This window comes from Lagenorhynchus albirostris, chromosome 17, assembly GCF_949774975.1.
Source record: "Lagenorhynchus albirostris chromosome 17, mLagAlb1.1, whole genome shotgun sequence".
Taxonomy (NCBI): Eukaryota; Metazoa; Chordata; class Mammalia; order Artiodactyla; family Delphinidae; genus Lagenorhynchus; species Lagenorhynchus albirostris.
This window is the reverse complement of record NC_083111.1, coordinates 72484559-72497116: the sequence shown is the minus strand read 5'-3', so window position 1 is coordinate 72497116 and position 12558 is coordinate 72484559. Positions and strand designations below refer to the sequence as shown.

The window sequence follows — 12558 nt, the reverse complement described above, 5'->3', positions numbered from 1 at the left end:
CCGCCCGGCGCGCAGCTGAAGCACGGAGCCCAGGCGCCTGGGCGCCTCTTGGAGAGCAAAGGCAACGCCAAGACGCTGAGTCGAGACCCAGCCAGGAAGCCAGAGGCCGGGAAGGGGGCTGCGTGGCTCAGAGCGCCGCGGCTTCTGCGGACAAATAGCCCCCGCTGCCACGCACCCAAGCTGCGCGGGCTGGCGGGAGGGCGACGCGCGAGGACGCAGGGGTCTGCGGCGGTCTTCCAGACGCCCTTTGGCCCGGGGCGCACTATGACCTGACGTGCGGGGACCTCCTGCCCAGGGCGGCTGGGGATAGAAGGGCTCGCCGCCAAGCTCCCACCAGGCCGCCTTTGGGTCTTTCGGGACCCCTTCCCGCCGCGGCCTCCCGCAGGTTCTGCGCCTCCCTCCCAGCGGCCCGGCGCCATGGAGCTCTCCGATGTGCGCTGCCTTAGCGGCAGCGAGGAGCTCTACACCATCCACCCGACGCCCCCGGCCGGCGACGGCGGGAGCGGCTCCCGGCCGCAGCGGCTGCTGTGGCAAACGGCGGTGCGGCACATCACCGAGCAGCGCTTCGTTCACGGGCACCGGGGCAGCGGCGGCGGGAGCGGAAGCTCCAGCAAAGCCTCGGACCCTGTAGGCGGCGGCCCCAACCACCACGCGTCGCAGCTGGCCGGCGACTCGGCGCTTCCCCTCTACGCGCTGGGCCCCGGGGAGAGAGCGCACAGCCCCGGCTGCACCAAAGTCTTCCCGGAGCGCAGCGGCAGCGGCGGCGGCGGCGGCAGCGGGGGCGCGGGCGACCTGGGCTTCCTGCACCTCGACTGCGCCCCGAGCAACTCGGATTTCTTCCTCAAGGGGGGCTATAGCTACCGAGGGGTCATTTTCCCCACCCTGCGCAACTCCTTCAAGTCCCGGGATCTGGAGCGCCTCTACCAGCGCTATTTCCTGGGCCAGAGGCGCAAATCGGAGGTGGTGATGAACGTGCTGGACGTGCTGACCAAACTCACCCTCTTGGTTCTCCACTTGAGCCTGGCCTCGGCCCCCATGGACCCGCTCAAGGGCATCCTGCTGGGCTTCTTCACGGGCATAGAGGTGGTGATCTGCGCCTTGGTGGTGGTCAGGAAGGACACCACCTCGCACACCTACCTGCAGTACAGCGGCGTGGTCACCTGGGTGGCCATGACCACCCAGATCTTAGCAGCAGGTCTGGGCTATGGGCTCCTGGGAGACGGCATTGGCTACGTGCTCTTCACACTCTTCGCCACCTACAGCATGCTGCCGCTGCCGCTCACCTGGGCCATCCTGGCTGGCCTGGGCACGTCGTTACTGCAGGTGGTCCTCCAAGGGGTCATCCCCAGGCTGGCGGTCATTTCCATCAACCAGGTAACTCCCGCCTGCCTTGCTCGTCCCCTGACTCCCCGGGGTTCTTTCGAAATCGCTTTTCTAAGAGGCAGGTTTGCCTCTCTCCCTTTGAGTCCCCTCCCCCAGCCCGACACAGTGCCTTGCACCTAGGAGGTCCTGGGTGTTCGTGGGATGCCATTGCTCTAGAGGAACTGAAACTAAATGATCTCTGAAGTTTCTATCATCTCTACTCTTCTACTCTGATTCTGTGAGTAATTCTTTGACATCAGCTAAGAAGTAGTCTTCCTTTTGCCCCTCATACATCCCCCAGGAGCTGCCCTCAGTCTCTGGAGCAAAACACAGAAAGGGAGGGGAGCATCCCGATTTAGAAGGCGACCCACTCCTTAGCAGCTTTACTCATGAGAGTTACAGCAGGGTGTCCTAAGGGACTCTGAGATTCTGAGTTAGGTTTCTCTGTGTCTTTGCGCCACAAATCCTCAGTTCTCGAAGGAATCAACATTTGTTAAACGCATACTAAATAGCTGGTGCTGGGTACCTTACTTAAGCTATCTCACTAAGTCCTTCAGACAAGCCTGTGACGCTCGTTTTTTTTCTTTATTGCCTTGGGGATCTAAGGTGCTATCTTCTCTTGCTACAGGATCCAACCCCAATGCTTTGAATAAATCAACCTCAGGACTTTTGGGGCTGGTGGAGAGGGGGAGCAAGCATGTCATTGGCAGAGAATGCAAGTTTTGCTTGATTGAAGGGGGTGTTTTGATGTAGATGGTTTGAAATATTTAGGTGGAACCTGACTCTTAAGGTCGCTTTCTCCTTTCTCCCCCTTTCTTCCTATCTTTCCCCATTAAAAATGGATGTGTTTCTGTGAACAAAGTTCTCATCGTCTGTGAATGAGGAGCTAGATGATGACTCTATTGTTTAAATTCCTTGAAATCATTGATAATTAATGATCTGGCACTTTCTTGGCCAAATGTCTGGTAGGTAACAAGGGAGTGAATGGGGGTAACAGGAGAGTTTTATGGGAACTTCTCCATAAAAATGAGGGAAATGTATCAGCTGGAGTGTTTTCAAGTAAAAAGCTGATGAGAGGTGCTTGGACATCAGAGGCTCCTCTTGCAGTCTGGTTTGAATAGATGGTTCTTAGGATAAACAGGTACAACACCTATGAAACTGCTCATGACTTTTAGGGCGCTGGTACCGTCAGAGTGCTTTACCCATCATTGACCTGCTGGACTCCTAGTTGATTTGGGATTCTCTCTCTTTTCGGATGGCTCTATATCCATTTGCTTAGGTTACTTATCTGGTTGGCTGCTCTTACGGTGCTTTTTGAAGTCTCCCTGGGTAGAGCAAAGAGCATATGAAGTACATGGCTATGATCATCAGGCATGAAATGGGGGGATGAGAGCCTCTGTAAGTAAGGTCTGACCCGTTGAATTTTTCTTATTAAAAACAATAATGAGGGATTTCCCTGGTGGTGTAGTGGTTAAGAATCTGGCTGCCAATGCAGGGGACACGAGTTCGATCCCTGGTCCAGGAAGATCCCACATGCTGCCGCAGAGCAAATAAGCCTGTGCGCCACAACTACTGAGTCTGCGCTCTAGAGCCTGCGAGCCACAACTTTGGAAGCCCACACACCTAGAGCCCGTGCTCCTCAACGAGAGAAGCCACCGCAGTGAGAAGCCCGGGCATGGCAACAAAGAGTTAGCCCCCTGCTGGCCGCAACTAGAGAAAGCCCGCGCGCACAACGAAGGCCCAATGCAGCCAAAAATAAATAAATAAATTTATAAAAGAAAAAAAGGATTACAAAAAAACATAATGTTTTCTCAGAATAATCATGAACCTTTAATACCCATATATGATAAAGTCTCAATTTGGGATTATATAAAATTATATTTCAACTGTGTTTCTGAATCTTGTTTACACGTGGATTTGAACCCAAGTGTCCTCTGAATCTCTCCCTTTCTTCCAATTTCTCTCCTGTTTTGCATTCTCTTTATTATGTACCTAGACGTCAGCTGACCTCTCCTTGCTCCTGTTCCCTTTTTTCCCTTTCTCATCTTTTCTGTCTCCTTCTCCTTCTTCCTTCCCCTTCTCTTCTCTCACTATAAGTCGTTTTCATAATGCATCATAGCTATCTGACCATTTGCAGAAAATTCCATTTGTCATAACCCACTGCTTCTCATGCAGTAGCCTTCCTTGGTACACATTACTAAAAGACTTTGTCAAGTAACTTTGGAATAGTATTTAGAATAACATCCTAAGTAGCAAATTATGAATATTTTCAAAGTCCTAAGTATAGAGACACTTTTCTTGCCAAATGAATCCAGAAAGTAAATTTTGGCTCCATATTTGTTTTATGCTCCACTCAAATACTACCAGATGGGAGAAGATTAAAAATAACCCTCAAATGTCTTCCTACTCCCACCCCATCATAAACAATCCTTTAGCGTGAAAACCAGCGTCCTGGTGTATGTATACCAAGCTCATTCAACTTTCTGTTTGGGTAGCAAATGTAGATGAACAATCTTTTCATAAGGTGTCACCTTTTGCCAGACTCTGAAGGAACGAGCAGAGCGCTCTCCTCTGATTTTAGGTGCTGAAAGAACCTTTGTGGCTTGGGCCACAAAAGGTTTTCCTTTGGCGCCCTCTAGAAGTTTAAGTGTCTTTCCTAGACCTTGTAGGTGGATAAAGTAGAGAATTAATCGCTTTAAAAAAAAAAAAAGAATCTGTGATTTTTTTTTTAATCAGTATTGTTTGGTTTTCCCTGTTTGGTGACATACAAGACATACTTAACACCTGCTAACGACCTCGGTTAGAAACTGGAATAAAATCCTGACTCCTTACCATGGCCTACTGGATCCTCTGTAAGTTGGTGCTACTTCTCTCGCTAATTATATTTCTGTCTCTTCTACTCCTCAGCCTCCAAATATATGCTCTATTTTCTTGTCTTTCAAATATCCCAAGCTCTTTCCCACTTCTTCACTTCTTAGGCTTTGTGACTGCTGCCTAGAACAATTTTTGCCAGGTCTTCACATGACTGACGCATTCTCAATATTCCAGACTCAGTTCAAATGCCACTCCCTAGTAGTGACATGTCTTATTTTCTCCAGAACACTTATACCATCTGAAATTATCTGACTGGTCTATATTTATTGTGTTTTTTTCCCCCAGCCCCACACCCTCACAAGAATGTAAACACCGTGTAAGAGCAAAGACATTGTCTATGTGTTTATCCTTTTATCCTCAGCGCCTAGAAAAATGCCAGGCACATGGTAGGCACTTAATCACTGAACGAACAAGAGTACTCACTGCATAAACAATATTAGAAAATAGCCAAGTCCCCTGACGTTGTGTTGGTGAAAGCTTTCTACACACACACACGTAAATGTGTGTAAAGCAGTCTTTTACACGTAAACACCTTTGGAGAAATCAAAGCACAGTCAAAATTCTTTACATCTGTACAATATTCTACATGTAATCAAGAGCCTTTACATACACGATCACATCTAGTGCTAACAAACTGATGGTATCATCCTTCACTTTTATTTCAGAGAAGAAATGACAGATTCTTAGAAACTTTAAAGGCACATACCAATGATGATGAGCCTGACAGGTGGTGAGGTCAGGATTCAAATCCTAGCTCAGAGCCAGTCATTCTTCAGAAACCTTTCAGAGGGTATCCTTCTAAAAACATAAGCATTTGAAATGACTCAAGAGCAGCGAGAGGTACCTGTTTCACTACTCAAGAGAGTAATACCCCGTATAGCCCACGAATTAACATTTAATGAAAAAGCCAAAGGGCAATCCTAAGGGGAAAGTGATTGAATTGCTGGGAACAGGCTCTGTGTAGCTAGCTCATCGTCTTGCTCAGTGGGATATAAATTTATCAGCTGAAAGCCATAAACACTGGCGTATCTTCTTTCTCTACATTAATCTTGATTCCCATTAAGAGGATGGCTCATGTTTAACTTAACATTTTCAAGAAGCAGGAAGCTAGAATGAGGATACAGTAAACACACCTCGGCAGGCTGTTTCACTTCACTGAAAATGCCATTTTCAAAAGGAACAAATGAGCTGATAATTGCCTTCTCTAACCCAACCTTGAGAATCGGCTTCTCCTCTTTCCCTCTGGAAGAAAATTATATCTGTGGCTTGACAGGGTAACGACCAAGCTGCAGGTCTCTGCAGATGCCCTATATGAAGAGAGAACGCCCTGTATTCATTTATCTATCGCGTACTTTCCACTGTGGTTACGAGGTAGAACCTTAAAAGGGCCAACCAGGAGGTCCCTTGCTATCAGCAAAGAAATAGTTTCTGTTTTCTCCACTCAGTGAACAGTTAGACGAAAGTCGTGAACTTCCCACCCAAAGAGGTTCTTGTCCAGGGCAGATGTGATCCCCGTGTATTTTCTAGGTCTAAGTGGCACTGGAAATACTGAGGAACCCTGAGAAGGTTCAAAGCCCAATTCAAAGGATTCCTTTTCCTTTCCCCCTGAGAAAGTTCAGCTACAGGTAGCACTAGGGCTGTAGGTATTCCTTCCTTGGGGAGCCTCACTCATTTCAAGTTAAATCAGCTTCATTATGTGATTCAGGCTACAGACAGTAGTGCCTTTGTCCAGATTCTCTCTACGACACAGAATTTTCCACTTCTTAAACAAATTGTTTCTCTTGCCAGTTCAATTTACCCATCTAAAAATTCATTACTAAATGACATTATGTGTATAAAGAAAATATTAATGATAAGGTTGTATTTGGTAGGTTCTCTCACCAGGGAGATACATTCTAAGCTCTGTTGCTGTAGTTAGCATTTGATTCTGTCTTAACTGCTGGTGACAATAATACGAGCTACCTAACTTTTGAAATTCATCTCATTCTCATTCTTCAGCTCATTAGTGATAAGATGATGAAGATCATTTAGTTATTGGAAAACTGAGAGGCAGCAATATTTAACTACAAAGACTGCTGCATGATGCTTCCCTCTTGGGATTCTAAAATGTCACAGCTAGTGGCTAATTAGCCCTCTGTACCTCTTGGTGAGGCATAGAAGCAGAAGTGTCAGAATGGAGGTGATTTCTCCAAGGTAGCTCTATGAGCAAAGGCAGCCAGGTATACAAATCCAGGTGAGTTAGTGCTCAAGGTCATGCTGTCAGATTTGAATTTCTCAAGCAGCAGCCTTTTCTTCCTTGTCTTACACACATCCAAACGAAACAGAAAAGTCTAGAGCCAGAAGAATGCTAATTAAATCATGATCTTTAAACTTGATTAATAACGAGGGATTTTTAGCTTGCCATTTGGCCTTTAAAAAATCCTTTTGGGGAAAATGCATCGTTTATACCAGGTAAGAGAGTGGTGTATGGTATGAGCAGGTGGGGGTCAGGAGAGAAGTAGGCTTTGCATGTGCTTTAACATGCGTTTCTGATCATTTAAAGGAAGGGTTAACTTCACAGTAAAGTCAAAGTGAGTATAATGGAATTACCAAATCTCTCTCCCCATGTGTAAATTTAAACATATGCGTGTATTATATGTCCTTTGTCTATGTCTGCTAACTCGAATCAAATAAAAGGAATCTTACGACTATTTAATGTACAGCAAATGACATGTAATTTAAATCATCTCAATTTGGTATTTGATATCAAGGTAGATACTTCAGGAAACACAAATGTCCATTAAATGGGTGTAACTGGGGTCCTATTTAGCGCACCTCACTAGTTATGATGTGCATTTTTTAAAACGACAAAGACCTCCATTTCTGTACATTTTCCTTTGGCAAATTCATATAGGCTTTAAAAAAAAATAATTGCAACATCCCAGCCTGTCAGAAAATGACTTTCAAAAGCAGATTTGTGTGTCAACATTCCCAAGGGGTTCCTCTGAATGCCCAGAAATGGAAATATTATTCTCTCTTACTTGTGAAAAATACCGAGAGACTGTCCTTTTTGGTTCTCTTTTCCTTCCTTCCTTTCCTTTCCCTTTTTTTTTTTTTTTGGTTTTTTGTGATGGAGAGTAGGCTTTGCAAAGGATATTTTTAATGACATCTGAAATGACAAACTAAATCCCTTCAGCCCTGATCTGTAGACAACTTTGCCCTGGAGTTGCCAATAGGCTTGGCGTCTGTGTATTCAGAGGGAGTTGTAAAACGACGTGTGGTGTGGCCTTTGCAAGACTGCATAATGAATTTGTTTTTCTTCCTACCCGGTAATGTCACCTGACTGGTTTCAGCGGGTCGGAGCATAATTAGGTTGGAACTGGGAAGACTGGGAGGACTTTATTTCTGGAGCAGCTGTTGCTGTGTCATGCTAAGTAGGACAAATGCATTAGTCACATTCACACCTCGATGACTGATGGCATTTTAAGAGCTCATCAAAAATAAGTGAAACCAAGCATTAAAAGGAAAGATTAAAAAAAAAAAAAGTTGATCCCAAATTCAGTGCTGCTGGCAACGTATAATCAAAGGACACTACTACAGTCACGCTGCTGTGACACTTCACTGTTGTCTAAATATTTCTTAGGATGCTAATTTATTCATTTCGCAAGTGTGTCTATTTGAGTTGATGCTACATGTGTTTGTTTTCAGAACATAGGAGACACTTGCAACATTCATCTCAAACCTTTCCTCTCACCGACGAATGGGCACTCTATTGATGCTCTGAGAGACCAGGAGGTCTAGAATATGCAGTTGGATGGCGTATCAGTTCCCTAGGCCTATTGCTTTGTAGCATGTTCTTTGCTTTCTGTGGAATGCAAGGGACCCAAAGCAGAATGTAGGCAAATTTCTGGGATATTTAGGTCTGACCCTCAGTTAGCAAGAGAATCCGTTCTGTAAATGATTTCTCCCGCAGCATTTTCTTGGGACTGGAGTAGAAGAACGTTCGTCTACCCAGCCAGACAATCTTCCCTGTGCTTTCCCAGGAAACATAATTGGATTTATACACGCAAATTAGATCATGTGAGTTTGTTTATGAAGGACTATTTTAAGAAGTCAGGTCACTTAAGCAGTTACTTCAGAAGCCAGCTTTTCTCACTCCAAGATTTTTCACAGTCGGCTCTGCAGGGTAGATTAATTAACCGTTGCTGTCCCAGACATTCCAGGGGAGGCCTGGCCATCTCCCAAGGGGAATAAAAGCCATTCTACCAGTGACTGCAACTGTGTGACCACCTTCTCAACCAATGAACTGGGATTATAACTCCATGTGTTGTCAGATAAACCGCATTTCCTTGTTTCTTTGATATCTCTGCACTGGACTCTGACTGGGCACGTTTGTGATTTAGTATTTGAATTGCATTCTCAGCTAGATCACGTCTTTTAATATGTGTAATACCTTTTGCACATTCATTAGTCACTGGGGTTTTCTTTCCCTTCCACTCCACTTCCTGACTTATATGCCTAACTCAGGTGTTATGAATTGCAAAATATCTTTGAAACACAAAATTCTCCTAAATCAGAAAATGATAAAAGTGGACATGGTGAAGACGTGAGCTAAATATGAAATTAAATCGTATTAATGTTTGGGGTTTTTTTAATGAGTAAATTTGTAAAACTGTCATCTTTATATAAAGAGCATACCAGTATAAAATGTTCACACGTAACAAGAATTATTTTGTTGAGCTGTCTTATAAACTACATCCTTGTCCTGTGTCAGCTGGTTTTCCAGTTGACTGGAGTAAACCATTTCAGAATCTTTTCTCCTTTTTCCTGTGTGATTATGTGCTGAATACACATGATTGCTTATAAAATAGAGATGACTAAGGATTAGGGAATGCATCGTCAAAATATATGTATTCCTTTAACTCAGAACATGGGAATAAGAAATGCAGCAAAACAGAACAGGACCAAAAAAAGAAAAAGAAAAACCCTGCAAGGCCTAAGACTAGAAGAGATATGGTTGGTGTCCTCAAATATTTGGGATACTGCCATGACAAAGAGAAACTGTTTATTTTATGTGTCCTCTAAGACAGAATAATGATCAATGGGTGGTCGTTATACCATGAGAGATTTGGTTCACCTAAAGCTAAGGCTTTGTAACAGATGGACCTGCCCAGGGAGCTGCTTTTTGAAGTGATGAGCTCCCTGGCATGGGGATTTTTCAAGGGAAAGCTGTACAGAAATCTATCAGGGACGGCCTAAAGGCGAATTCCATACAGGGAGGTCTTTTCCTCAAGGTCCTATGGAAACCACCAGTTGCATCTCTAAGCCATCACAGCCACTTTGCAGGCAGGAAAAAAAAAAAAAAAATAGGACAAGGAGCAAAGGGCAAGAAGCCAAGATGCCTAAAAGGCATTTGCCCGCTGAGTCGGCCGCCCTTTCAGGAGCTCCTCTGGGACCCCTGCCCAGTGATGTCTGCCTCTATTTTGGGGAGCAGAATTCCGAGCCAAGGCCCCTCCATCAGCAATAAAGGATGGCAAAAGTAGATTTGATTTTCCTGCTTCTCAGAAAATCAGGATTGCATTAGGAAGAAGGGGAGAATGAGGATTGAGTAGGAAGATTATTCAACAAATACTTGTTGACTGACTGTTGGGTTCTGGATTGAGACACGGCTGTGTACTCCACAGTCAGGGTTGTTGCTGTAATGAGGCTGGTACTTGAATGGATTTGGGGAGGGAGTTTGTGACTCTGATGCAGAGGTAGGAAGGTTTGTATTCTCAGATTCTCAGAACACGTCTGAAACACAGCATTCGGGGAATATTTTACACAAATGCAGGTCTTGGCTCTTTTTACTACAGACCTCTAAAGCGTGAAAAATCGAAGCTGCAGTGGATTTCTTTTAAGAGTTGCGTGAAAGGAAAGGTCAGACTTTAGAAAAAATTGTAAATGGGTATGGATCTTCCTAGGGAGAATGTAAAGGGACCCTGGGGAAGAGTCAGGAGGTCAGTTATGTAAGCATCACCTTATCACAGACTGAAGGCATCCCGAGCCTGGTAACCAGAAGACATGGCACAAGAGAGCATCTGCCTCATGTTGAGAAGGTCGGGCTTGTCTGCAGCTCCAGGCTCTCCTAGTTGCTCTGTGTTCACAGTAACCCCAGCTAAAAACTGAGCAGCTGCCTTGGAGCCCCAGGCAGCCCATTCCCACACAAGGTGGGCAGACAAAGAGCTTAAGCAAGGCTCAATTCCCTCTCCTTGGTACATTGCTACACTCTGCATTTTCAACTATCAGAGCAACGTCGTAACATGTCATGTGCCTACCAGGCTGTGAGCCCCTTGAGGTCAAGGATTGTGCCCTTCTCGTCGTTGTGTTCTTAGCGCCTAGCATAGTACCCGGCACGTGGGCAGTTCTAAATATCGTACTCATAAATGAATGGAATGAATGAATATTACATGGCCCCCTTCTCCCCCTCCACCCCGCGCCCACACGCACGGTCAAACAGTCAGTGAAAAGCCAGTGAGAGAAAAGAAATCAGTTTCTCTGGTCAATACAGGCAAAAGCACACCAAATGTCATCCCAGGAAGTGCTTTGGGCAGAAAGCCCCAAGCTGAGTGTTTGCTAGACCTGTGTTAAGGAAGTTATAGTAGATAACATGAAGAAAAATTCAAATCACTATCCGGATCATTTCAGTCAAAAAAGATAGAAAAGGAAAAAGGAAGTTTAAAAGTCATGGACCTAAATTATCCATACTTATTTGTCCATTCCTGAAACTTTTAAGTGGTCCGGTCCATCCATGCAAAATAGAGTCCAAGCATTAATGAGGGTCTCAGCCCCTCGTTGGCTTCCTTATCGGTTCTTTAGCGCCCTGGCCCTGAATCCCAGCACCGACACCTCACTCAGGCTCTTTGCTTTGTGGTATACTACCCCATCATTTCTTTGGCCTGACCTCTCAGTGGCACCCGCTTCTGGTCACCTGTAGATGTTCACCCTCTGGCTTCATACTGGGGCAGTTGTGGGCAAGAGGTGCTCCCACCTTCCTACCTGCCTCCAGCACTCCTTGCCAGCCAGGCTGGTCTGCCTCACTCCTAGGAGGAGAACCAGTTGTCCTTACTGAGCGTAGTAACTGGACAATTGCTTAGTCTGCCATTTCCCACAGCTTAAAACCTACCACCTAAAGACCAGTTTGTACCCTAACTGGACCAGTTTATCTGTAGACCGCCTAAAGGCAAAAATAAAGCCTGATTTTCCATATTGGAACCCAGCGCAAGTAACTAAAACAGTCTTCATGACGTCCAAAAAGGTTATGAGTAAGTTGCCTGTTTTCAGTTCTGTGACGCATTATCCCCCTTAGTTCACTTTCCTGCTGCTGATTAGTGCAAGAAACAAAATCAAAGTCAATCAGAGCCGGCGTATTTTCTTCTACGTTCAGCATCAAACGTCCCCCATTACTTAATGAGTCTTCCTAGCCTACTGGTGACGGTCAGCTCATTTGCGGGTGGGATCATGGGACCAGACAGTCAGTGCCCAATGAACAGAGGGTCCCCTTCCCTATTTATGAGAGAGATATAGCCTTTGTCTCTTACCAAGTGAATAATGACATCATGTGCAGCTCTTGGGGCCCTGCCCAAGCCATTTCAGCCAGAGAGGAACTGCGAACTGTGCCAATGGACGGTGAGAGATATTTTTGAAACTATGTAAGTACATTTCCTTAAAAACATAGAAACTACAAATTGTCATCATGTTTTTGCCGTGAATTTTTCCCAGTGACATTGGCCAGATGGCTTTGGCTTCTCCAGACACAAGTATCTTGATACCTAAAAGGGTTTTGTGAGTAGGGGGAAAATGCAAAATTAGGAAGTTTTTCCTAGTACCCAGACCTAGTTAGATATTCCTCCTTCTTTGACCGCATTACCCCTACCTGCCTGTCCGTCCTGCTACAGGCCGTACTGCTGTTTGTCTCCACGTCTCTCTCTCTCTCACCAGCCAGGCTGTGAGTTTCACAAAGGCAGGGGTTGTACCTGAGTCACGGGTGTGTCTCTGCAACTGAGTCTAGTGCTGGTTACATACACTCTTCCTTCTCAAGTGCTTTCAGGGCTTGCCCTTCAACTCTTAAATATTGAGGCTTCTTAAATTCCCATCCCATACATCTCCCCATCACCCTGGGCAATCACGTCCTCCTTTAGTTGACGACCATACACCCATGTCCTACATCTGTATCTCCAGCCCTGTTCTGTCTGCTACGCTGAAGACCAGGGTATTTCGTGACCTGCTGGACACCTCCAGGCAGCTCAGTCTCAACAAGTCAAAAATCAACTCCCAGTCTCCCAGCATCTCTGTGAAATCCTG

The 12558-nt window shown here is 45.5% G+C and overlaps 1 protein-coding gene across 1 annotated transcript in view; it reads left to right on the top strand.

Annotated features, from left to right (window-relative positions):
• Positions 1 to 417: 417 nt before the first annotated feature.
• ADCY8 (adenylate cyclase 8) overlaps positions 418 to 12558 on the top strand; it is a 219170-nt gene continuing 207029 nt past the window's right edge. Inside the window, exon 1 of the mRNA XM_060127469.1 lies at positions 418 to 1374. Within this exon, the coding sequence (XP_059983452.1) occupies positions 418 to 1374 (957 nt within the window). The remainder of the gene's footprint in view (positions 1375 to 12558) is intronic.